General features: G+C 49.0%; 1 protein-coding gene across 1 annotated transcript in view; it reads left to right on the top strand.

The window, feature by feature from the left end:
* Nucleotides 1–23917, top strand: part of ME3 (malic enzyme 3) — a 197959-nt gene that overhangs the window by 133868 nt on the left and 40174 nt on the right. The window contains exons 4-6 of the mRNA XM_007448838.1: nt 1013–1088; nt 11847–12008; nt 19262–19365. Of these exons, the coding sequence (XP_007448900.1) occupies nt 1013–1088; nt 11847–12008; nt 19262–19365 (342 nt within the window). The remainder of the gene's footprint in view (nt 1–1012; nt 1089–11846; nt 12009–19261; nt 19366–23917) is intronic.

Here is a 23917-nt window from a genome sequence, read left to right as displayed (position 1 = left end):
GGGGGGGGGGGGGGGGAAGGGTGAGGCAGTTGGAGGTTTGAGAACAGAGGATTTTGAAACAGTCTTTGCAAAGAGTGAATTTTGACCAGAGAAACTCTGTAGGCACAGAGGCTGGTCAGTACTGAGAGTCTATGTGGGCTGACAGGGATGAGTGGATGGTGGCACCGATCAGTCTGCCCTGTAGTAGGATTGTTTCCATCTGCCTTCGGCTGCCTGGGTGGAGATGCACAGGGAGCAGAAAGTGGGTTTCCTCAAGGGGTGAGAGTTTTACAAGCCTGGTGAGACCAAAGAGCAGGGCCATGGGTGTTTACAGTACTGACGAGGGCATGACTTAAATAATGGGTCACAAAATTCAGTAGCTGTTAATAATTGTTAACTGCTAATAAACTGTTGAGTAAAATATGTCTCATCCTCTTACTCTTACAGATATACCTTTATGATGGTCTGGAAGGCCAAGTTTGAATTTAGAATTCTCAGACTCTATAACTGGCTCAAGGCTGGCAGCCCACCCCTCTTCCTATCCCCAGCTCCATCCCCCACTGCAAGAGGCCATGTGTATGAGTGTCTGGACATCACAACCCACACGTCCAAGTACCAGTCATAGCCCCAGGCTTAGGGATCCACCCACTGCAGTGTAGTCTGTACTTGGAAGGAGGGACCCAGAGAAAAGGCTCACAGAGTCCCTAAAAGCAGCCTTGAGACCACTCAGTCAGAGAATTCTGGGGTCCTGTGTGCCTGATCTAGAGAGAGGAGGGAAGGTGCGGGCTCAGTGAACACAGGCTCCGGGTGGGTACATCCCTCGGCCCCATGGACCTCTTTGCCCTCTGGAGGGGAAGAGTTGGAGGAAAACCAGAGCAGGGCTCTCTAACATTGCTGGGGCTTTGGGCAGGGACCCCTTTTGCCCAGGTCTATGGTTAAAATTAACTGATGCAATGATACACAGCACTTGTAGTCTTTGCTCTGTTCCTAGTCTGACTGGTTTCTCTGTGTGTATGTGTTTTTCTTTTCCCAGTGGGCTGTTTATCACCATTCATGACAAGGGCCATCTTGCAACAATGCTGAACTCTTGGCCAGAAGATAATATTAAGGTATGGCCCTGTTTTCTTTGATATTGCTCTATTGTTGGATGAATCCTTTCAGCCTGGACTAGAGTCATTCTCAGCTATGAAATGGGCCATTACAACACTGAAGGCAAGACACTGCATCCCTTCCCCAGGCCCAGACCATAGACCAGTTACAGCCAAGCACAAATGCACCACGGAGTAAAGGCTTACATTAACCAGGCATCCGTGTGAAAATGTCTAGTAGTTAGTAGTAGTAATAGTGCATGTATTGAGTACCTGCTGAATATACACTGCCAGTTTCCATGGTGGATTCAGGGAAAAATCCAACATAGACCCTCTTCTCAAGTGGCTGACTTTTCATGAGGAAAATAAGACAGAGACACAAAAGATTAACAGGTGGAAGCTGATCAGAGATAAACAAGGCACACTGAAGAGCTGGGGGTGTTCAAGGAGGCCGAGATGACTTTTAGCCTGAAGGGGATCTGGGAAGACTTAGTGGAAGAGGTGACATTGGAGCAAGGCCTTGAGTTGAGGGGTAGGGTTTGGACGGTCTGGCGTTGGAGGGACTAAGACGGAGGACAGGGACATTCTGCACCAAGAGGAAAGGTTTGTGATGAGCGATGTCTTCACACCTGGCTGTACACTGCAGTGTATGTGTGGGGCGGGGGGGAAGGGACGCATATGCAGAGTGACAAAATGAACCTGGCACTGTTTCCTGGAGCATCAATTTTACTTGAAACATTCAAGGAAACTTTTCTGTATGTAACAAACAGGATATAATATCGAATGCAAAATTGGTGAAGCTTTGTAGAAACATGTTAGCCTCTGGCTGTGTCCCCAGATCTCCTGTCATGGGGACTTCTATGGAAGAGTTTCAGGGACTCTGGATTCTAAGATCATTGTCACTTCTGCAAACAAACAGGTGAAGCAAAATTACAGAACATCTGCTGGCTGCTCGGTGAGGGCATTTCTGGCACTCGAGCAGGGGAGGGGTTGGACCTGACCAAGCCCAGTATATGTACCTCTCGGGGCAATGCTGGAAGGCTGAGAGTTGTTTGCTCTCAGGCCCTCCCTCCCTCAGTCCCTGCCAGTTCCCTGGGCCACCTCTATCCACCAGGCACTGAGTACAGCTTCTCTCTACCTACCTCTCCTTGTGTCCCACCCACTTCTGGCCCTCTCGGGGGTGTGGCGACATTCGGAACCAGAGCCAGTAGGGCAAGACCTTGGCTCTCAGCAGCCAGGCCTGAGCCACAGCTGAGGCCCTTGGACTCCAGTCCTGGCCTCGGTGAAGAGCTCAGTTCGTACATCTCTGGGTGTGATGTGCCCTGTGCTCTTCTTTCCTGCCTATCTGCTTAGACTCTGGTTACATGCAGGCCTTGGCCCTGCAAATTTTGGTCCCAGTCCCAGAAGAAGCAAGTTTCCAAGGTGTGTCTAGGATGAATCTATAATAAAATCTTGAGCACATTAAGGGAAAGCAGCTCACCCGATGGGAAGTTAACTCCAGTCTTCCCTGTGGGGGACATGCTCTGAGGTCCTACAGATTAATCTTTCCTCCTTCCTGGACGGTTCAGCTGTGGTGAAACTTGTCCGCAGTAGGCACTCAGTAGACGCTTGCTGAGTTGAATGAACTCAGTAGATGGACACGATGAACATCTTCCATGTACCAGGCCCTGTGCCAGGAGCAGGGAGATGGGGTCTGCACTAACATCTATGGTGCCTCTGTGCAAGCTGTGAGGAATTAAAAAATAAGATGAAAAGGCACCCCCTTTTAACCAGTAAGAGAAAAGCATTGCTTCCTCCAGGCTGGCACAGGGCCTCGGTGAGGGGCTCATGGGCTGGATTTCAGGTCCCCATCACTCCTCTTGTCAGGGCGTAACTTTACAAAACTGCACCCAGGGCTCTGCTTTGAGGAGTGTAGAATGAGAAAAACACAGACCCCGACCCCACATTGCTTCACTCTGACTGGGAAATCAAGATATGAACTCAAGATAGAAGCCTGGCCTCTATGTATCCATGGACTTCAACCAACATATTCTGAGAACCTTCTAAGTTCTAAGTGTCTCCAGAGAGATGGAGATGCACCTGTTGTGACTTCAGAGAAAGGAAAATGAGGGCTTTGGGGTCACCCTGGGAGAGGTGGAACTCGGCAGGCCTCAAACAAGGAGAAGCATCCAGAGCCTCCAGGAAAAGCATAAGTTACATGAGTAGATATCTGGGCCAGTGCATCTAATTCAGTTGCATTCAACAGCCATTTAGTAACATCTGATCTGTAAGAGTTCTCTGGGGGCTCAGGGATAAAGAAGGTGCACAGGCCCAACCTCAAGGAGCTTGCAGGCTAGTTAGAGAGACCGACCTGGAAACAATTACAGTAGACTGTCTGTGCTGCCGAAGACAGGAGCCCGAGGATGAGGAACAAGCAGGGTGACTTGTTGGCCACTCACCCTGGAGTATCCCAGAGTGGACGGGTGAATGCCTGGGGCCACCTCTCCCCCTCCACCCTATACTCCTGTTTCACTTTGGAGGAGGCCAGAGGTCAGTCTCAGAAACTATGTAGAAGAGTCAGCTCTGGCTTTGCAACCAGGCAGACCTGAGTTCTGGTCTTGAATCTTCCATGTACCTGCTGTGTGTGCGGATAACCTCTCTGATCTCACAACAGGAAATTGTGAGGATTAACTAGGATAAAATCTGTACAACACCGAAGGGCACTTGAATGGACACTGTCATTGCTGGAGGTGGACAAGGCGGCTGTAGCACACACAGCAGTGCAGGGAAGAGACTGCAGACGCCTAAGTGTGGCCGAGTAGGGGGTCCCCTTACCAGGGAACCACAGACCACAAAAGGGCAGCCAGTCGATTTGGTCCCTAGAGATGTTTGATTTAAAGTGACTTTTGAAAAAAAAATTCTTTCATTAGGGAAAGGCTTCCCTGAGCTAACTCCCTCCTAAATCCCTACAGCAGAGTCTGGCTTCACCCCAAATTTCAGAAACATGTAGCCTTGGTGTGAACCGTGGACCCAGTCCCTTTTCTGTAATCTTCATAGACCCCAAGTTCATTTGACCCCAAAGTGCCTTAGTCAAAGGGGAATTAATGGGACATTTGGCCAAAAATTCTGAATGGAGATCTTCCAGGCACAGAACATTCTGGAACCCACAGTGTTTTATATCCTCTTCTCACAGTGGCTGGGGTCAAAGCAAAGCTGGAGGGAAAACTGTCTAAGGAGACCTGGACCCAAAAAAGGCCAAGAGTTTTTAATTCTGAATCTGTGTTGTGAACAGTATGTATTGGCATCCTATTTAGATTCCTTTTGGCACATTGGCTGGTCTTATTAGCAATAAAGTCAGTTTTAAAAAAATGAAACAAATTTTAGCAGTTGAAAAGGAATTCTTTGAAAAAAACTCACTTTAATGATTTTAATATTACTTTTTAATGTGATTATGTTAATTTTATATGCTACAGCTTAAGTGAGAGCAGTTGTCTCATTTAAAATTTGATCATCTTATTTGCAAATACAATTTTTAAAAACTTTGAGAGTCATATAATTGGTAGGAGTATTTTCTGTTAAATTCCCTGGGTGTTTGTGGGGGGTGTTTTCTTAAATTGTCTTAGAGGGGAAATACTTTCTTTTATTCATCTTTGGATCAACAGAACCTATTTAGCATAGCGACTGATATACAAAAGATAATAAATAAAAGTTTGTTGAATAAATAAATAAAGTGACTTTTGAAAAATTTGAATTCGTGGACAACATTTTAAAATTAAGAGACTTCATTTGAAAAAAGAAATTTTTTTTAAACCCTGGATTTCTGACTTCTCTAGAAAAACCAGGAGCTCTGAATATTGGGCGCATAGTTTGGCACGTGTACAAGTCAAATAGGACTGATCAGGTTGCCCCTAGTCCCTACCCTGCCCCGTCACCGGCCTTTTTCTGGATGGTCCTTCTCTCTCACTCCAGGGCTACCATTTCAAAGGTTCAGAATGTTCTAAGCCACAGCTTTTCTTGTTTATTGGTGTGTTTTCTCCAGTTACCTTTAAAAGAGGAGATGAGGAACTCCTTCCCTAAGTAGGGAATCTCTGCTCATTAACCCTTTCATGGTACTCTGGTGCTAATGGAGACTCCCCTTCAGTATTTCATTTGATTTTCACACTGTGACCAGAGTGGGGTAAGGAGTGCTTCTGAACGCCCCCCCCCCCAGGTGGGTCTTGGAGAAGCGGTAGGGTAGGGGCGTGACTTTTCTCAGGTGAGCAAGCTGGTGTTAAGTGGTACCCAGTCGTCCACAAGTAACTGATGATGCCACCCAGAGCCCTGCTGCTGAGCCATCGCTTCCCCAGCTTCTGAATAGGGCAGGCAGGCAGAGTTTTTCAAGGCACAGGTATCTCTGGACCTTGATGTTGTTGGCTGGAGGGGAGAGGTAGTTCAGAGAAGCTTCTGAAACAACTCAGAAGATAAAAGCTGAGTTTCTGTGACTTCCCAGCCAGAAAGCGGAACTGCAGACTGAGATGTAATAGGAGTAGCCTGTGAGGGAAGTGAGGCCAAAGCTCAGGTCTTGGGGACCATGAAGTTTTGTGGGCCCCTCTTGCTCAGGGAGGACGGGCCAGCCTGGCTCACCCAGAGCTTTCCAGCATAAATCACAAAGGGGAGTGAGAACTGCTTTTCTGACTCTTTCCCACAGAGACCATTTCCCGGAGCCAGGAGGAATGGTCAGCTCAGAAAAGCCCTCCTCCCCAAGAGCTTTCCCAAGGTCCTAAATCTCTCCTTCATCCCAGTCCCAGCAGCTTTGGGGAGGAGGTGCTGGGAGGTGGCCGAGTACTGGAGCCAAAGGAGCATCCCCTGCCTCTGGGCACCAGCCACTTGGGCCTTTAAACTTGGACCAGATGTTAGTGCTAAGTGCCTGCCTGTCATGCACACGCCCACCACGGGTTAGACCCCACTCGGTGTCAGCAGTTGGATTTCCTGGGAAACATTCTCTGAGATGGAGATTGGCATATCAGGCAGTGCTCTTGGGATCAACACCTCTAGAAGGAAAGGAAGCAGGACAGGGAAAAGGGAGAGAGGTTGGGCTAAGTGGGAGCCATCGGAAGACCGAGCTGAGTGCGCTGTGAGGCTCATGAACAGGGATGGTCCTTCAGAGTCATCCTGAGTTGGGCCAAGGTACCCCTGCATCCATCATTCATTGGTTGTGGGCTGCTGCCCTGGGAACGGGGTGTGACTTTGGTCAAGGTGACTTTCTTCAGTTGAGGAAAGTCCCAGAATAGGCTCATAGCTGAGGTTACCACTGGGGGAATAACCCCTTCGTTCCTAAAAGGGGAATCTGGGCGGCGCAGCACCCTGTCCGCCTCACCAGCATTCTGCTAAGTGCTCTACACAGACTAACTCACTGACTTCTCCCAGTGACCCTCCAAGGGGCAGGGGTTGTTATCATGCCCATTTTATAGACAAAGAAGCTGAGAGGTTAGCTCAGCTTTGCTCATGAGGGATGGAACCAAGATTTGAGACCACGGACTGTGCATTATTTATGTTGTGGAGAGGGAAGAAAAAGGAGGAGGAAAGGGAAGGATAAGCGGGAAGGAAGGCACAGCAGGAGGAAGGAGAGGGCCTCGCACACAGTGCTCTGGGCAGCCCGTGCCCAGAGCTCCAAGTCCAGGGAAACCAGAGCCAGAGCGAGCACAGAGGCGTGATCCTCCGATCAGTCCTGGGTCGGCCCCATGGGGTCCACCCGGGCTGAGGGGGGTGGCAGTAGGTCAGAAGCTAGACACACAGACAAAGAATGGGCCGCACCACCCCTCAGTCGCCTGAATCTCTTCCTCGCCATCCGAGATGCCACAGAGGGGGTATGAGCTGCGAAAGCCATCCTAACAAGGAAACTGTGAGCCAGTCCACTGGTAGCTGTTGCCGGGCTCTAAAACCCCAGGTTGCTGCTCAAGTTTGCCCTCAGCCTTTTGACCCCGACTTCTCCAGTGACCCACAGCTCTAGCTCCACTGATGTCACGAGAAACAGGATGCAGCATCTTCCCTCTGAACTTGCTAGTGTGAATTCAGTCCCATGGGGAAGAGCCTTTGCTCTCTGTGTTGGGTCTATGACATTGTCCATCGGTTACTGAGTTCATATCACGTTGCAGGCCCCAGGCTAAGTGCTAAAGAATCAAAGAGGACAAGACCCTTCACTTGCCCTTAAAGAGTTGCTATGAAAGACAAGGAAATATATATTAACTATAATACAAGGAAGAAAGGGATAGGTGCTTTTGGAGAGGAAAATGCTATAGGAATGCAGAGTTGGGAGTGATAACTTCCAGAAGGGAAGCTTCATGGACGGAAGTGCCTTTTGAATTGTTCCTTGAAACATGCAGGGATGGTAGGGTTTGGATCAAGGAGGTATAGGGATTGAGGTGTAAAATGGCGTGTAGTCAAGAAAACACACACTTTATAAAGATTAACAGCGTTTCAGTTTGGATGCAGCACGGAGTGGATAAAGGGGAAATTCAAAGAGCAGATTGGGCGTAGACCACGGAAGGCCCCAAAGGTCAGTCGAGGATGTTTGAGCTTTATTTTATAGGCATCAGGAGCCATTGGAGGTTTGGAAGCAAGAACGTGACAAATCTGGGTGCGCTTTGGAGAAATGAAATGGAGTGGGGAGAATCCAGGAATAGAAAGACCAATCAGGGGACCACTAAAGTGGTCAAGTGAGGCGCAGATGGGCTGGTCTAAGGTTAGCAACAGGGATGAAGATCATGAAACAGGTGAGAAAAATGGAAGCAGGTCAAATCAGCAGAACTTGGTGACCAACTGACTGTGGTTGACTGATGACAGAAGAAGTCAAAGTAGATTGGGCAGTTTTGAGCTTGGGACATAGGAGGTAACAGAGTGAGGGAGGACAGCAGAAGTGGAAAGTTGAAAAGGAGAGAAAGGGAAAAGCAGATTCATTTGGTAAAGGACTTGGAGGATTGGAGAGGACTATTGGACATCCAAGTGGCAGTCTCTGGCAGGTGGTGAACTGTAAGTGTTTGCTTAGAGGTGACAGTATTTGCCATTGGGATTAATGACAATGTCAAGGTTAGAATGCGGTTGAGTTTCTCATGGCCAGACTTTCTTAAAAGCTGCCAAGGTCTCCCCTTGGTTTCCTTTTCATTCACTCATTTAACAGATATAATTGTTGCACGGCCTTTCTGTGGCGAGGCTGAACTAAAGAGAGATGAAACAATTAAAAATTCTACTATGTAATCTTTGCCCCCAGTACTAACCATCAATATAATCATACAAGCAGTGACCATTTGCCAATCGCTTACAAGGCACAAGGCACCTGGTTAAAATGAGACACTTATTATTTCATTTCATCTTTACAACAAGCTGACGAGTTGGACATTATTATTGTTCCCATTTTATGGAAAATTAAAACTCAGAAAAGTTATCTGATGACCCAAGATTACATATTGGTGGGTTATCAAGGAACCTAGGTCCGAATACTGCTTATCAGACGCCAAAACCCCTGCCATTAACCTTTAGGCTATTTGGTGAGATTAAATGGACGTTTTGTTTGTTTGTTTGTTTGTTTTTTGCAGTACGCGGGCCTCTCACTGCTGTGGCCTCTCCCGTTACAGAGCTGTGGCCTCTCCCGTTACAGAGCACAGGCTCCGGACGCGCAGGCACAGCAGCGGCCACGGCTCACGGGCCCAGCCGCTCGGCGGCATGTGGGATCTTCCCAGACCGGGGCACGAACCTGTGTCCCCTGCATCGGCAGGCGGACTCTCAACCACTGTGCCACCAGGGAAGCCCTAAATGGACATTTTGAAAAATGCTAAATAAGAACCCAAATGCTATCACCATCGGATTTTTTAATCGCACCTATGCAGGGCTTGGCAAGCAGTAGGTACTTAATAAATGTCTGCAGAAGGCAGGCAGGCAGGCATACAGGAAGGTTGAGCAGAGCCAGGTGTGCGGTAGATACAGCAAGTGCCGGGAGAAATCACATTGGGTTGTAACGGGCAGGATTTGCACTGCTGGAGAAAGAGCAGGAAGAGACAGGAATATAGAGGCTGAGAGGCTAGAGATTATTGGTGAATTCAGAGTGTGTCTGATGGGAGTGAGGCCAGTTCTGCTAGAGGGGGCAGTTGTGTGTAGAGTTTCAGAAGGTATGTTGGGTTCCTGTCATTAAAGAGATAAGCCTTTTGGACTCTATTTTATGGACAGTTAGGAGTAACTAAAGGCCTTTGAGCCTGGTTGTGAAGCTGTTGCAATAATCCAGCCATTTAGCACTACAGGATGGAGAGTGGATGACAGATGGAGGTGAGACATTCCCTCGGAGGAGTCAGGCATGTAGTCCAGCACCTTTGGACATCCTCAGGCTGGGAGGGTGGCCCTGCAGAGCCCCACTACCATCTTTTTTTTTTTTTTTTTTTGGCCATACTGTGCAGCAGGCGGGATCTTAGTTCCTCAGCCAGGGGTCGAACCCATGCCCCCTGCATTGGGAGCGTGGAGTCTTAACCACCAAAGTGCCAGGGAAGTCCGCCCGCCACCATCTTGAAAGGCCCCAGAGTTATAAGAAGAACACCCTGGAGTCGTAGCTGATTTCCTCTGTTGAACTCCGTGTCACTCACTGCCCCTCAGCAGAGAGAAATCTAAGAGAATGGGAACCAGAATAAGGAGGCTTTGATTAGGAGAGATGGTAGAGAAATGCCCAGAGTTTGGGCCTTCAGGGGTAGCATGAAGGCACAGGCTTCACTGGGGAGAGCTGCCAGCAGGGGGTCAGAGGCTGCGGAGAGAGTGGCACCAAGGGGGGACAGGACTTTGCCAAGAGCACAGGTGCTTTTCCCCAGCCCAGCCGGGTTGTGGAAAGAGCCCGGAACCAGGTACCCAAAGCCTGATTAGAATCTCGACTTGCCACATACACAAGCAAGGTGCCCTTGGTAAGTCATCTAATATTTCTAAGATGACTGATGTGGAAACATCCAGCACAGTGCCTGGCGGTTGGCTGATACTTAACAAATATGTACAGAGCGTGAAGGTCCAGGAGCTTCAGTTTGCTCACCTGTGAAACACAGATAACTATCCCAGATGGGCCTCCCTGCCAGGGCGGGGGAGGGGCAAGTGAGATGCGGGACGGGGACACTCGCCCTGGAGGCAGGACACCAATCTAAGGGGGACAGCACGACCTTCATGGGTCCGCTGCGCTCTCCAGAGCCCCCTTTCCAGCAGTGGAGGTGTGGCTTTACGAGTCTCTACACCTGTTTCTACCAAAAGGCAGCACAGCCCTGTGTGCTCTCACCTTGGGAGAGAGAAGATTCCACGGAGCCTGTGGGTGCTGGATCATAAACCCTCCCCAGTAGGAGTGGGTCTTCGTCTCTTTATCGCCGGTGCCCAGCCCACCACTGTACCTGCGTGGAGTGAACTGACCTCTACGGTGCCCATGGCACCACACTTGGGGCCAACCAGGACAGCCACAGCTCAGAGCTGGTCCTAAGTCCTGACCCAAAGCTGGTTCCGGTAGAGGGCTAGGTGGCCCCATAAACTCCACTCATTTAGAGATGGAGGGAACCAGTGCTGGAGAGCCAGTTGAGGTGACCTATAAACAACTTCACTGTCACCCTGGTGGGTTCTTCTTGGATTGACATTCAAGCCCCTTGCAGTCTGACTTTCCATTCTCTCCTTTCGTGGGACCTGAACCCACACACACAGCCTACATTCCCCCCACTTCTACCCTGAACCTTAATTTCCTTTTGCATCAAATACCTTTCTCCCCAGCTGTACCCCTAATGGATAATCTCCACCTGTCCAAGATGTGGCACGTGTGTCCCCTCATCTAAGAAAGGTTATCCTACAGGAAGTACCTCTCCCTTCTCTCAATCTCTGCTGCCCTTGAGCTGTTCCGCTGCCCTCACACTTTCCCCCCAGAGTCAGTATAACCATACATGTTCCATCTCTCTTTTGCCCATTAGTCCTTTAGAGGGCTGGGTCCACGCATTCTTGTTTTTATAGATGAGCAAACTGAACCTCCTTCCCCCAGGATTTGGCACACTGTCTTTTGCAAAGTAGGTGTTTCATAAAGATGTATTAAATAAATGAATGAGGGAATGAATAGCCATCATTATCGTATGATTATTTCAGTCATCACTGTCTGCTCCATCAGCATCTGTTAATTCACAGTAGGTAAGCCTGGAACTAGTAGTATGTCTAGTACCTACTATGCCTTCGGTGATTTTTGGCCAGAACACAAAGATAATCCCAGTACAGCTTGAGAACCCTCCTGGTTTCCCGTGGAATGGTGACCCTAGCAGATGTCACAAGGAGCTCTGGTTTTTGCAGATTGGATTTATTATACCCTGGAACAGGGCGGAGAGCACATATATGGGTCTCTAAACCCTGGGGCTGTAGTAGCACCACAAACACTTCTTTTATTATCTCCTTTCATTCTGCCTTCCCTCCCTGTCCCCAGCCCCAGATCTCAAGCTGAGAGAGTCTGCTTAATTTCTTTGAGGGAGAATGACTCGGTGTGGGTTCCCTCCAGCTGTTCCTGCAGGAACAGAACCTCGGAATGCAGGCCGGTGTCTTTCTGTCATCTCACCTCGGCGGGCGGCGGGGTTTCTCTCCAGCCCTGCCAGAAAGGGGAGGGGCTGGGGGAAGGGCCCGCCACCTGCAGTTGAAAGAATCCTTTGGCCTTATCCCAGACAAGCTGTTTCATCCCGCAGCAGAGGCGGTGGGCGTCCAGTCAGCAGGCCTGACATGCTGTACAAATGAGCACTTTGTCACAGGAGGTGCTGTCCCTGATTGATGGCGTCCTGCTTTGTCTTTCAGGCTGTGGTGGTGACTGATGGGGAGCGCATCCTGGGCCTGGGAGACCTGGGCTGCTACGGCATGGGCATCCCCGTGGGCAAGCTGGCCCTGTACACGGCGTGTGGAGGCGTCAACCCGCAGCAGTGCCTCCCTGTCCTGCTGGATGTGGGCACCAACAACGAGGTAACGCGCTGCCTGGGCCAGGAGCCAGAGGCTGGCAGCTGGAATGGCGTGGGGAGCACCTCTGTGTGGCGGTTCTGTTTACAAAGCATCAGGCCATTTCATTCTGGGGTCCCGGCTGCCAGGACACCTCCCCTACATGGCTGTGATGCCAGGACCTCTCTCCTCCCTGGTTGTCCATCCCACTCTCCCAGTCCCATCCTCTCCCCCGAGCCACTGCTAGGTCTTCTTGCTCCCCTGCCTCCTGCCAAGGTACCCCCTGCGCGGGCTTTCTGTGCTTCCTTGTCCCGTGTTCCTAGGCAGCTTCCATTGCCCTCATGGCCTATCTCTGATCCATTAGTGAAGAAAGCCGCTGAGGCGAGAGTGGCTGCTGGGCTGTGTTTTTTCAGCATTTTAGAGGCCAGCTACCCCTGTAAAACGATTAAAACTCAAAGCATCAGGACCAAGGGCTGAAATGTCTGGATCAGGCAGATGAGCATCCTGCAAACCCAGGGAGAGAAACTGACCCGAGCTGTGGCTGAGAGCCACCTGCAGGCTTCCAGGAGGTTTAGGATTTAAGGAGCTCAAACCCCAGCCAAGAGTTTGTCTGCCCTGGGTACCACCATGCTGGGTCACGGTGTTTGTGCACGTCTGCAGTTCTCAGCTCTGTGTCTCTGTATCATGAACATAAAAGAATTTCTTCTTGGTGATATTTATCTCTGGGTTTAAAATCAGTGCATGTCCATCTGAGAAAAACGTTTTCTCATGTTCATTGAGAAAACTCCAGAGAAGTATTAAAAATAAAATATTAGTCACACAGCCAGTAATAATCATTGTTTACAATTTGGGATATTTCTTTCCAGCCTTATCCCTCTGAAACGTTTATTAAAAACAAAATTAAGTTTATGTTGCATATACAGTTTTGTATCCTGCTTTTTTAAGTGTAATGTATGTCATGAGTTTTCTCCCGGGTCACTAGCCATTATTCCACAAGGTCATTTTTATAGCTGCCTGGCGTATCACAATTCACATAAGAAACCCTCCACTCTTGGACATTTAGGTTGTTTCTAGTCTTGCAAATATAACTGTGCTGTGATACCTGTTTTTGCAGATCAGTCTTTCCATCTCTGATGATTTCCCAAGGATAAATTCCTAGAAAAAGAAATATTGAAACAAAGGGAATGGTCACTTTTTAGATTCTCGTTTCATATTGTCAAAAAGCTTATACTTATTTGCATTCTGAGTTGATCTTTCTCTAGAAAACTTGTTGTGACTCTGCATGGCCTCCTTCCTCCCTGGATGCCACACAACATCCTCATTTCTAAACAAGAACAAGCACTGTAGCCTCTAATGAGAAGTGATGCTTATTCAGGCTTCAGCCACAGATACGGTCAAATGAAGGAGCAGCAGACAGACCTGGCTTCCGAGCTGAGAACTCATGGGGGTGGGAAGGGGATGAGGGAAGACAAGAAGAGCACGCAAAGTGCTGGCCCCGGCAAGCAGGGACCCTGGTCCCGGTACCCCTGACAGCAGGGTGAGTCCCTGTACCTGTCTAGATACCATCCCCTTCTGGTACAATTAGGGCCTGGAGCAGAAAGTTACTAGGTATTCTCCCACCGCTAAATCTCTTCTCCATATGCCTCCCCACCAGCCTAGGAGAAGGGAGGCTGCATGGTGGCACAGCCTTAGAGCTGCTCATTAAGACCCATCTTCAAGGTCTGCTCTGCACTGTGGTTCCCCTCCCCAGCCACACGCCTGGGTTTTGCTGAAATTGTCCCTCAGCCACAAAGGACATGTGTGGAACCGCACAAACGTGGATGAGTATAGCAAACTTTGTGTTAGTTATTATTCCCATCCATCACCTCCTGCCATGTTCCAGCTGGATTTGTTTGAGACCTTCTCTCTCTCTCTCTCTCTCTCTCTCTCTCTCTCTCTCTCTCTCTCTCCAAAAAGCTGGCTCTAGGCAAGAAGTGGAACGGCTTGAGACTGATTCTTAGGCCGTTGCATCCCTTGGAAGGGTGTTGGTTGCCTCTAGCAGATGCCTTAGATCCTTTATCACTGAAGGTCCAGCACTCAGCAATGATGTGCTAAAGTTTAGAGTTAGTGCCAACTTGTAGCAAACCCACCAGAAAAGATGGTGAGAAACTATGAGTAATCAGACCACCCTGTTTCAGCCTGACAATAACACTGTGAGTGGAGCTCAGTTATCACCCTCTTTTTACAGCTGAGGAAACTGAGGCCCAGAGAGATTAATTGGCCCAAGAAGATCTGCTGGAAGTGGCAGGAGTGGGTCCTAATCCACATGAGCGCTCCTCTCCCCACACCATACCACACTGCCTGCCCGGGTTTTCGTTGGTTTATGAGTAAAGATCATGTCTTGACTTTTAGAATTTTTATTACTAAAGAAACTTTAAAACATTATTCAAAATTTTAAAAGGAGAAGGAAATGGCATTTCTCCCACTATGCTGCGTTTGTGCTCCTGTCCGATGTTTCTCTGTGCGTATACATAGATGTAGTTACAGTATTACCTAATTAATCATACTGCGCCCCTAATTTTGTTCTGATTTCTTCAATGAAGATTATTTTGTGAGCACTCTCTCTTTACTTATTTTTTTTAAGTTTATGAAGTGTTTAGTATGTGTCAGGCATTCTGCTAGGCTGAGGGAGATAAATGAGAGCCAGGCGTGGGTGGAATCTTTTAGTTGTCAGTGTTTCAACACTGTCACCTAATTGATCATTTTAATGGTTCACGTGTTACGTCTCCTCAAAGTGTCTGCTTCTCCCCCCTGGGGCTTTCGGCCTCTGCCGCAGCTCTCCCTCCTGGGTGTGGAAGGGAGAGAGTTTTGGAAGGACCAGAGGATTCCCCAGCTGAGGGGACAGGGCACAGCCTGACCTGCCATGCAACACCACAGACGAGAGAGAAAGCAGTGTTCACCACGTCCAGTAAGACCTATGCCAGCACCTGCAATGGCCAGGCATAGTTCTGGGCCCTTGTATATTTCAATCTCTCTTTTTTTTTTTAAAATATTTATTTTATTTTATTTATTTATTTATTATTATTTTTTTTTTGGCTGCGTCGGGTCTTAGTTGGGGCACGCAGGATCTTCGTTCAGGCATGTGGGATCTTTATTGTTGAGGTGCATGGGCCCTTTGTTGCGGCACTCGGGCTTCTCTCCAGTTGTGGCGTGCGTGTTTTCTCTCTCTAGTTGTGGCACGTGGGCTTAGTTGCCCCGTGGCATGTGGGATCTTAGATCCCCGACCAGGGATCGTACCCGCCTCCCCTGTGTTGGAAGATGGATTCTTTACCACTGGACCACCGGGGAAGTCCCTCAATCTCATTTTGTTCTCACACCAACTGTATGAGATATTGTTCTCCCCTTTTTACAGATGAGGGAACTGAGATTGACACGCGTTAACTACTTACTTCAGGTCACACAGCTCGAGATTGACACACGTTAACTACTTACTTTAGGTCACACAGCTCTAAGTGTTGGAGCTGGGATTTGAACCCTGGTCTCTCTGGCACCAGAGTGGCCTTGTCTACTGTGGCACACCGCTCCAAGATGTCAAGTATTTGTGTCACAGACTGGGTAATGAAGACTGAGAAAGTAGGTGTTTCACACAGTCTGTGTTCCATGGACACTCAGGATCAAACTAGGGCACACCAATGCCATTTTCACAGCCCTCCCCCGCAAAGAAAGGTGAACTCCCGCCAGACCTCCCTCAAGAAAGTTACAAAGAGGCCAACATTGGGAAGACGGAAGACGATGGTTTCTGTCTTTTCAAATGCATTGACTATGTGATCTTCCACACTAGAGTTCTTTTTAAAAAATAATCAGTTTGCAAGATTTTTCCCCTAGAAGTCTGGGGGCACATCTCTCACCCAGAGCAAGACACAGCAACAGGAGAGGGAGGCTCTGCCTTGCAGCTTCCGTCTTACGTGGCAGTGCGGGGAGGGTTGCTGCTGTGAAGGCTTTAGTTTCAGAACAACTAGACCATCTGTGTGTATGTCTCTATAAAAAACTTCTGAGGCAAAAGGAGCTTTAATCAGAGTCAAAGAAAACACCCCTCCAGGTTTCCTGTTGAAGGAAAACATCTGCTATGTACAGCCCTGAAACCCTGAGTCACTTTTACCTGCCGACACCAAGGAGGTTTGGAAAAATAAATATGTGAGACGTGATCCCAGGAAGGAGGGACATCCCGTGATGAAGTTCCAAAGGGCCAGGGGGAGGGAGCCCCGCCCAGTTAGACAGGGCACCTGCTCCGGCCCTCCCTCCCTTGTGTCTGTGTGTGGATTGGTTTGTACATCTCGTTTCATACACACACAGCAGAGTCACAGACTGTTCACATTAGATATCATACTCACTAGATATTATATATAAATACTTCTCACTCAGCCCCCTCGTTTCACATGGGAAAAGGGGCCCCAGGGCAGAAATGGCTTCCGCCAGGTTTGAGTCCAAGCCCAGTGCTTGGCCCACTCTGTGCTAAAGGTTCTGTGGGATAACCCAGGGCTTGGCTTCTCCTGCGGAAGTCTTGAGCCTCAGTGGATTTTCCTCTCAAGGAGATGCTGTGAAAGTCTCTGTTGGACATGACTAAAGAGGGGGATGGAGGGGACAGATCATCAGCAGAGCCTGGTAGACTGTGCCTTGGGTGTTACTGGTTGCTGAGGCAGCGTGGGATCGCCCACAGAGCTGGGTATGGAAGGGTTCCTTCCACCTGGCAAGATTGTCTTTATTGCGGCTCATAAATAGTCAGCATTCACCCGTGTTGCCATCGGGCGCAGGCTCTCTGTGCACGTGTGACCAGTGAAGGGGCCCTTCCTAGGATCTTTGGGCTTAACTGAGCTTCCAGAGAAATACATGGTGGGCATAACTGTCACCCAGAGGGGGAAAGTGCACCGTGTCCACACCGTGAACCCAATCCCATGACCTCCCCAGACCCCCAGATACTCTCTGAGTAACATCATCATGTGCCCGTTGCTCTGCAAGATAAATATCTTCCCAGACCAAGAGGTTCGTCTCTCTTCCAGCTTAAACCCAGTGCTCAATGATATGGCAAGTGAAGACGAGCCAGCCATTTTGCTTTCCATGACGTTTAGTCTGCAAGATTTTTCACCTTAGAAAGAGCCAGGCACGCAGCCATGGAGGGTCTATTCAACTCCCACAGCAGAGGAGGAAGCTCTGGTTCATCTGCTTTGGATAGATCCTTAACCTGAAGGCTTACTTAGTGCCAACGGGAGCTTGGCAACTGCCTAGCAGAGGGGAAGCAGCAGGCTCAGAGGTGGGAAGGCCCCTGCTCCAGAAGCTGTCATTTCCACCCTGTTGCGTCCACCAAATTCGTTTTGTGACCTTAGGTAGTTCATCTAACCTTGCTGGGTCTCAAAAACTCATTTGGAGGAAGCCGAACCAAGTGATTTCTAAGACTTTCCTAGTTCTTAATTCAGCATCTCCTTAGCCCAGTCCTAGAATAAATGCAGCTCACATCAGTAAACACTTTTTAATGGCCTGCGATGTGCCAGCACTGTAAACATCACTAGGGAGATGCCCATGAATAAGGACCCTTTCCTCAAAGAGCTTGCATTATGCAATAGAGATCATTACTATCCCTATTGGGCAGAGAAGTAAAATGAAGCAGGGACAAGTACCCAAAGTCGCAGAGCTAGTTAAGTGGCAGAGCCTGAATTCAAATCCAGGTGTGTCCGATTCCAAAGCCCAGAGCCCCTTCTGATTCTAAAACCACACTGTCCTGAGGGTGCTCCAGGAGAGCATCTGACCAGGGCCACTGGGCCTGGCAATGCCCTTTCCTCTGCGGCACACTGCCTCCCAGCTTCAAGATTCTTTCTGCCTCTCTTGATAGGGTTACCAGATTTAGTAAAGAAAAATACAGGATGCAAGTTAAATTTAAATTTCGGATAAATAGCTAATCATTTTTTAACGTAAGTATGTTCCATGCAAAACTTGGGACATATTTATACCATATATATATATATATATATATATATATATATATATATCCTATCTGAAATTCACATTTAACTGGGTGTCCTGTATTTTATCTGGCAATGCTGCCTTCTGAAAACTTCTCTTTTTAACATTTATGTGAGGAAGTCCAGGATAGAGGAGGGCTGCCAGGGGAGGGTCCAGGCCAGTTCATAGTCCCACGCCTTGGTGGCAGTCATTCTTATAACCAGTCACTCGGTGGGACACAGGGCAGAATGTGGATTTCTTGTTCCATGTGGTACCAAGACAGTGTGAAAGCTCCACCCTCTGCTGTTTTTGAGAAGTCATTTTCCCTCCTGCCAAAGGAAAGCCAGCTGGCTGGAGATGTGGACACGGTCTTTCCCCAGACCCCGTTCAGGCTGTCACTGCTCCCCAGCCTGGTCTGCAGGGCCAGCTGGACCTTCCAGCCACTATTGGACTCTTCCAGGAGGACCAGGGAGGGGATCAGGAGCCAAACCCACATTCCCTGGACTCCACAATGTCAAATGATGGGGTGGAAAGGGCGCTGTCATTAGACCCAGTCAAAGCAAGGCTCAGTTTCAGCTTAGATATTTTCTGGCTGTGTGAGTTTGGGCAATTTATTTAAACCCTTGAACTCCACCTTCCTCATCTGTAAAATGGGCATGAGAGTATGTAAGACAGAAGGATCAAACTACTTTTGATTCAGAAGGTGAATTACCTGAAAGTTCTGTACAAGTATAAGAAGCTATATTTTCGTGCCACCTCCATATAGAAACTTTCTTCCCAATTTTTTGGAGTGCTTAGTTTTGAAGTATTTCAGACATAAAGCCCAGTACCTCAATCCAGATGTTGCCTGTGGTGATTCTCAGCACAGGCCGTTTTATCCCCCAGGGAGACATTTGGCAAAGTCTACAGATCTTTTTTACTGTCACAACTGGGGGTGCTACTGACTTCAAGTGGGAAGAACCCAGAGACACTGCTAAGTATTCTGTCAATACAATATGCGGGTCAGCCTTCACATCAAAGAACTGTCCAGGCCAAAATGTCCATAGTATCACTGTTGAGAAACCCTGAAATGAACCCAGAGCTTCAGCCAGAGGTTGGAAGCCTGTATCAGAGAGTTTTGCTTATTCAAAGCATCCTTGATTCCTAAAGTGTGGACCCCTGGGGGTCTACCCTCCATCAGTGGCTTGGCTTCCAGACCCTTCCAGAGACAGCGCCTGGGGAGTGGGGAGCAGCCTCCTCCCTCCCCCCTCCTCCCCTCCTTCCCGCTAAACCAGGACACTTGACGGGACGGATGCTGTCTGTTGCAGGAGCTGCTCAGGGACCCTCTGTACATTGGCCTGAAGCACCGGCGCGTGCGTGGGCAGGAGTACGACGACCTTCTGGACGAGTTCATGCAGGCCGTGACGGACAAGTAAGTGGGTCAGCCTGTCCCCTGTGAAAGAGGACTGTTAAGAGATAGCATGACTAAGTCAACACGGGTTTTGGCAGAGATGCATGCTTTCCCGGATGGTCCAAAATTCCAACTTGACGCCGTGTACTCGGAAATCTCAAAGCCAAACGGGGTCGTTCTCTGGGAGAGTCTTTGGGAGCAGAGAAGGGAGGGGAGGGGATAACGGCTAGTTAAGTATCTGCTGTCCCGGGAGGAAAACCCCCTGGGCCGAGCTCTTCTGGGTTCCTGGCAGGAATAGGGATGCTGTTAGCAGCGGGGGAGAGAAGTGTGCCCTTCTGACGGAATGGCTTGGAAGGCAGCTGGCCACCTTAGTTGTCATTTTCCAGCTCCAAGGACCAGGCAGCATCAATGGGCCACCACGCAGGCCACACGGGCTGGGCCTGCGAGATTTACGAGGTGTCGTCTCTGCACGGGGGTGCACCACACTGACAGCTCCTGCCCCCCTGGCCTGCCCCATCTGTTTGCCATCATTGCCCCCCGCTTCCCCCGCTGAGGCTGGGGTGACATGCTGGCTGTTCTCAAAGCAGCCCCCCGCTCTCCCACACTGAGTCTGACAGGCAAGTCAGTCAAGACTGTCTCAGCAGCTCAGCAGGCCCCTTGCAGACCCAGCAGGTCCCCTTCTCGCGTGAAAACCTCCTGCCTTTCTTGCTGTCACAAGGGTGCCCAGGTGGGCAGAGCTGGTCTGGACGTCCTTGGCAAAGCACTTCCTTGTCTGAGTTCAGCCACTTGAACCAGAGCGTTGGGCCGGAGAGAGAGCTGCTGTGGCCTCTGCAGCCCAGGAAGCCTCATCTGGGTGGGCAAACCAACCCCATACTTCCAGGTCATTGACCTTGGGCGGGTTACTAAACTTTAAAGTCTCCTTACCTGGATTCCTTATCTGGGGATAAGAAGAAAGCATTCGATTGTGGTTGTGTTTTTTGGTTTTCATTTGTTAGGATGAGGGAAAGTAACACTGAAGTTATATGCGATGGGGATGGTCCTAGAGGAAGGATGAAATTGGTAATGGAGTGTGGGGTGTGGAGGTAGGCATGGGGATAAGCAAGTGGCCCAGAGTCCAGTGCACACCTGGGAGCTTCGTCTTAGGTGGGAACACAGAGCCCATCCACACAGAGGGAAGGCCGCGCCCTGGGCACAGAGGCCGGCAGGTGGGTAGATGTTGAGGGGGTGTGCGTGAGAACCCCCTTGGAGGACAAGGTCATCTGCTGAGGGCGAGGATGGGGACAGAGGCTGTGGAGGTTTAAGGTGCAGGAGGTAAGAACTGGCACGTCCAAACTAGGGAACTAGAGGCTGGTTGCCGGCCTCCTGGAGGTTACTGATCATGAATTTAACTTAGGTCAATTAAACCTTTTCTGTGATTTTCTCTAGCCAGTTTCCACTGTCTGGATGCAGGGCAGGTAGAGACAGAGAGTAGGATTTAATCAGGGTTGGGATTTTGCCAGGCAGGAGAGAAAAAGAGAGAGAAAGGAATTGAGAGTGTATTCAAGGGGATGATTATAATGATGCATCATGAGGCCTAGGCCAGGTGAGAAGGAACAGCTAAGGCCCTGCTGGAGAGGAACAGTGGCATGAGCAATGGACAGTAGGTCCTGATGAGGCCTGAGAATTACTGAGTTGGGTACCAGAGGGAATACGCTGGAAAGAAAAGAGGTAATCAGAAAGTCAGGGGTTGGAAGCTGAGACTGTGAAGGAAGGGCTGCTACTGAGACATGACCACCAAAACAGCCAGTTCGAGGGTCGGCTACGTGAACAGAGGCGTATCATCTGGAACACGAGAGGTGACTGTCCTGCTTAATTCTCCGCCTTTTAGATCATCCTGAATATGACATTCAGTTCCAGACAAGATACTCTGAGGCTGGTAAATTACCTAAACTGCCTTTGGAGAACAATAGCCACGGCAGTGACAGGAGCCAAAGGCTCAGCCTAGTGGGGAGAAGACATAGGGACTGCTCTGTGGGTACCGGGGATGCGGTCCTCCCTCCAAAAGTCTGAAAGCTGTTCTTCCAGAGGAGGGACTGGACTTGTTTCTGTATACCCAGCCAGAGAAGAACCCATTGATAGAACATGCCGAAGGAGGAGGCTTCCCGCTCAAAGTAAATCCAAGCTATCCCACAGCGCAGGGGACTCTGAGAACAAGTTTAAATTCAGGTTGAGTGGCTTCTGGGGGAGCCAGTGTCACAGTTGTGACATCAGTTGTCCTTTAAGATGCCTCCCTGCCCCAGTGTTCTCTTCAGACCTCTTAAGATCCCTGCACGGCTGGCAGGATAGGTTTTATTATTCCCATTTTGTAGAAGAGGAATCTGAGGCTCTGAGAAGCCCAGGAACCTGTCCCAGGTCCCGCAGCTTCCGACAGGACTGCAAATTAACCCCGAGTCTGCTGACTCCGAGGTCAGCAGCTGTAGACAGCTTTCTACAATTACCTGTGGATGACAAGAGAAGGGAATGAATTTGGCTTTGAGAGCCGGTTTTTTCCTTCCTGTTTCCAGGGCTTGTTGTGTATCTAGTGAGTCAGTAGTCATTCCGTGATTCCCCACAGAGAAGCCGTGCTATTCGTGTGAGAAGGTTAAATAAACTAGGATGTAAGAGGCTCTTCAAATCATCATTAAAATCAGTTCACAGTCTCACAGACACACTCACAGAGCGTGCGTCAGCCAAGAGGAATGTGTCCTTAGGTGGAAAAGGCAGGGGTTGACACTTGGTTGTTTTAACTTTCTAATAAGCTAAAGCAGATGTTTCTGTGGATACTGTGGTTGGGCGAGTGAGCCAGTCTCCCAGGCTCTCTTGGGAATATAGTAGCCCCGTGATGGAATGCCCGGGCCGGAACAGCGCTGGGTGAGTCAGCAACCCTGAGGCCAAACACGATGTGCTTTAAGACATACATACACTAACAAACGTAAGGTAGATAGCTAGTGGGAAGCAGCCGCATGGCACAGGGATATCGGCTCGGTGCTTTGTGACCGCCTGGAGGGGTGGGATAGGGAGGGTGGGAGGGAGGGAGACGTAAGAGGGAAGAGATATGGGAACATATGTATATGTATAACTGATTCACTTTGTTATAAAGCAGAAACTAATACACCATTGTAAAGCAATTATACCCCAATAAAGACGTTAAAAAAAGAAAGAAAGAAAGAACCTTGGGAAACGTTGACTCCTGCCTTCAACATCCTGTCTCTTTCCAAATGTCCTGCGAATAAAAGCTCCACCTCCTTGCCCCTGCCTGCTAATCGGGTGTTATCTTAAGATTTTGGGGGCCTGAAAAAAAGAGTCACTGTAGCTCAGTTACTATCCTGGAGTTTGGCCACTGGGGAGAGCCCACCGAGGCAAAAGGAATCTCCACTTGCACCTGTGAACCACAGCAGTAAGTGTGTGTGTCCAGCTCAAAGCTAAGACACAGCGTGATGTTCCCGTGGCGAAGACAAGTCATTCTTGCTTCCTGCTTTCCCTGCCGTGCAGTGGGACCTGGAGCGTTGCACCTGAGGGACGAGTTTTCCCTCATGGTTTCCACTGATATTTTTCATTTCTATTACTTACAGCAGAATGGATGGGGATGGTTCATTTTAAGTTTGCACCTGGAGCCCCAGCTCTGTCTGATGCTTGGCCTGGGCTGGACAGAAGTTTGACGTCAGCAAACTTTAGGCAGGCCATGAGAGGAAGCCACCCCCTTTCTCTAGTTCACCAAACCCTAAATATAGAGATTGCTAAGCTCCTGAGATAAGAGTGATAAACAAGAAGGGAGATAGTAGTTATTTTTTAAACCTGACTTTTAAAAAAAGCATCTGCATTTTAGCTCCAGGAAAATTTCTTTTTGAGTCTCTCCATCTTTCTCTCTGATTTTCTCTCTCTCTCTCTCTCTCTCTCTCTCTCTCTCTCTCTATCTCTCTCTCACACACACACACACACACACACACACACGCACACACACGCACACACACGCACCGTCCTACACCAGATACCTGAGGTTTATGCCATAGTGGAACTGGCATAGTACAATTTCTTCACATTCTGGTGGTTAAGGCAAATCAGAGGTGCATACCAGATTCCAAGAGAGAAGATAACACAAGGGTCGAAACACCAGGAGGCATGGTTCATTGGGGAGCCACCAAGGTAACAGACTACCACACACCATCCAGCCTGGGAGGGGTAAGGAATGGGGCAGCCAGCATTACAGGAGGATGTGCTCTGAAAATGCAAGGAGGGAGGAGAAAACAGTAGCATCATTACACATGGAAACAGGGAGATGCATCAAATACAATTGATAGTCAGTTATTGAGTATCTGCTGGTATATAAGACGCTGTGTCAAATGTAGGCGGAAATCCACAGAGAAATAAACAGTACAGCTCTCAAGGAGCTGTTCATTCAGAGACATTTTTTATCTACCTACTGGAGTTCAGACCCAACCTCTAAGCTTTCTTAGCCTCGGAGTCTCTTTAAGAAGAATTCTAGGGAGAAAACATAAAGTTGGGAGTTACCAGTTCATAGATGGTAGGGAAGGTCAAGGGCATGGTGGGGTTCACC

This window comes from Lipotes vexillifer, unplaced genomic scaffold, assembly GCF_000442215.2.
Source record: "Lipotes vexillifer unplaced genomic scaffold, Lipotes_vexillifer_v1.1 scaffold771, whole genome shotgun sequence".
Taxonomy (NCBI): Eukaryota; Metazoa; Chordata; class Mammalia; order Artiodactyla; family Lipotidae; genus Lipotes; species Lipotes vexillifer.
The sequence above is the reverse complement of the archived record's forward strand: the minus strand, read 5'-3'. Positions and strand labels throughout refer to the sequence as shown.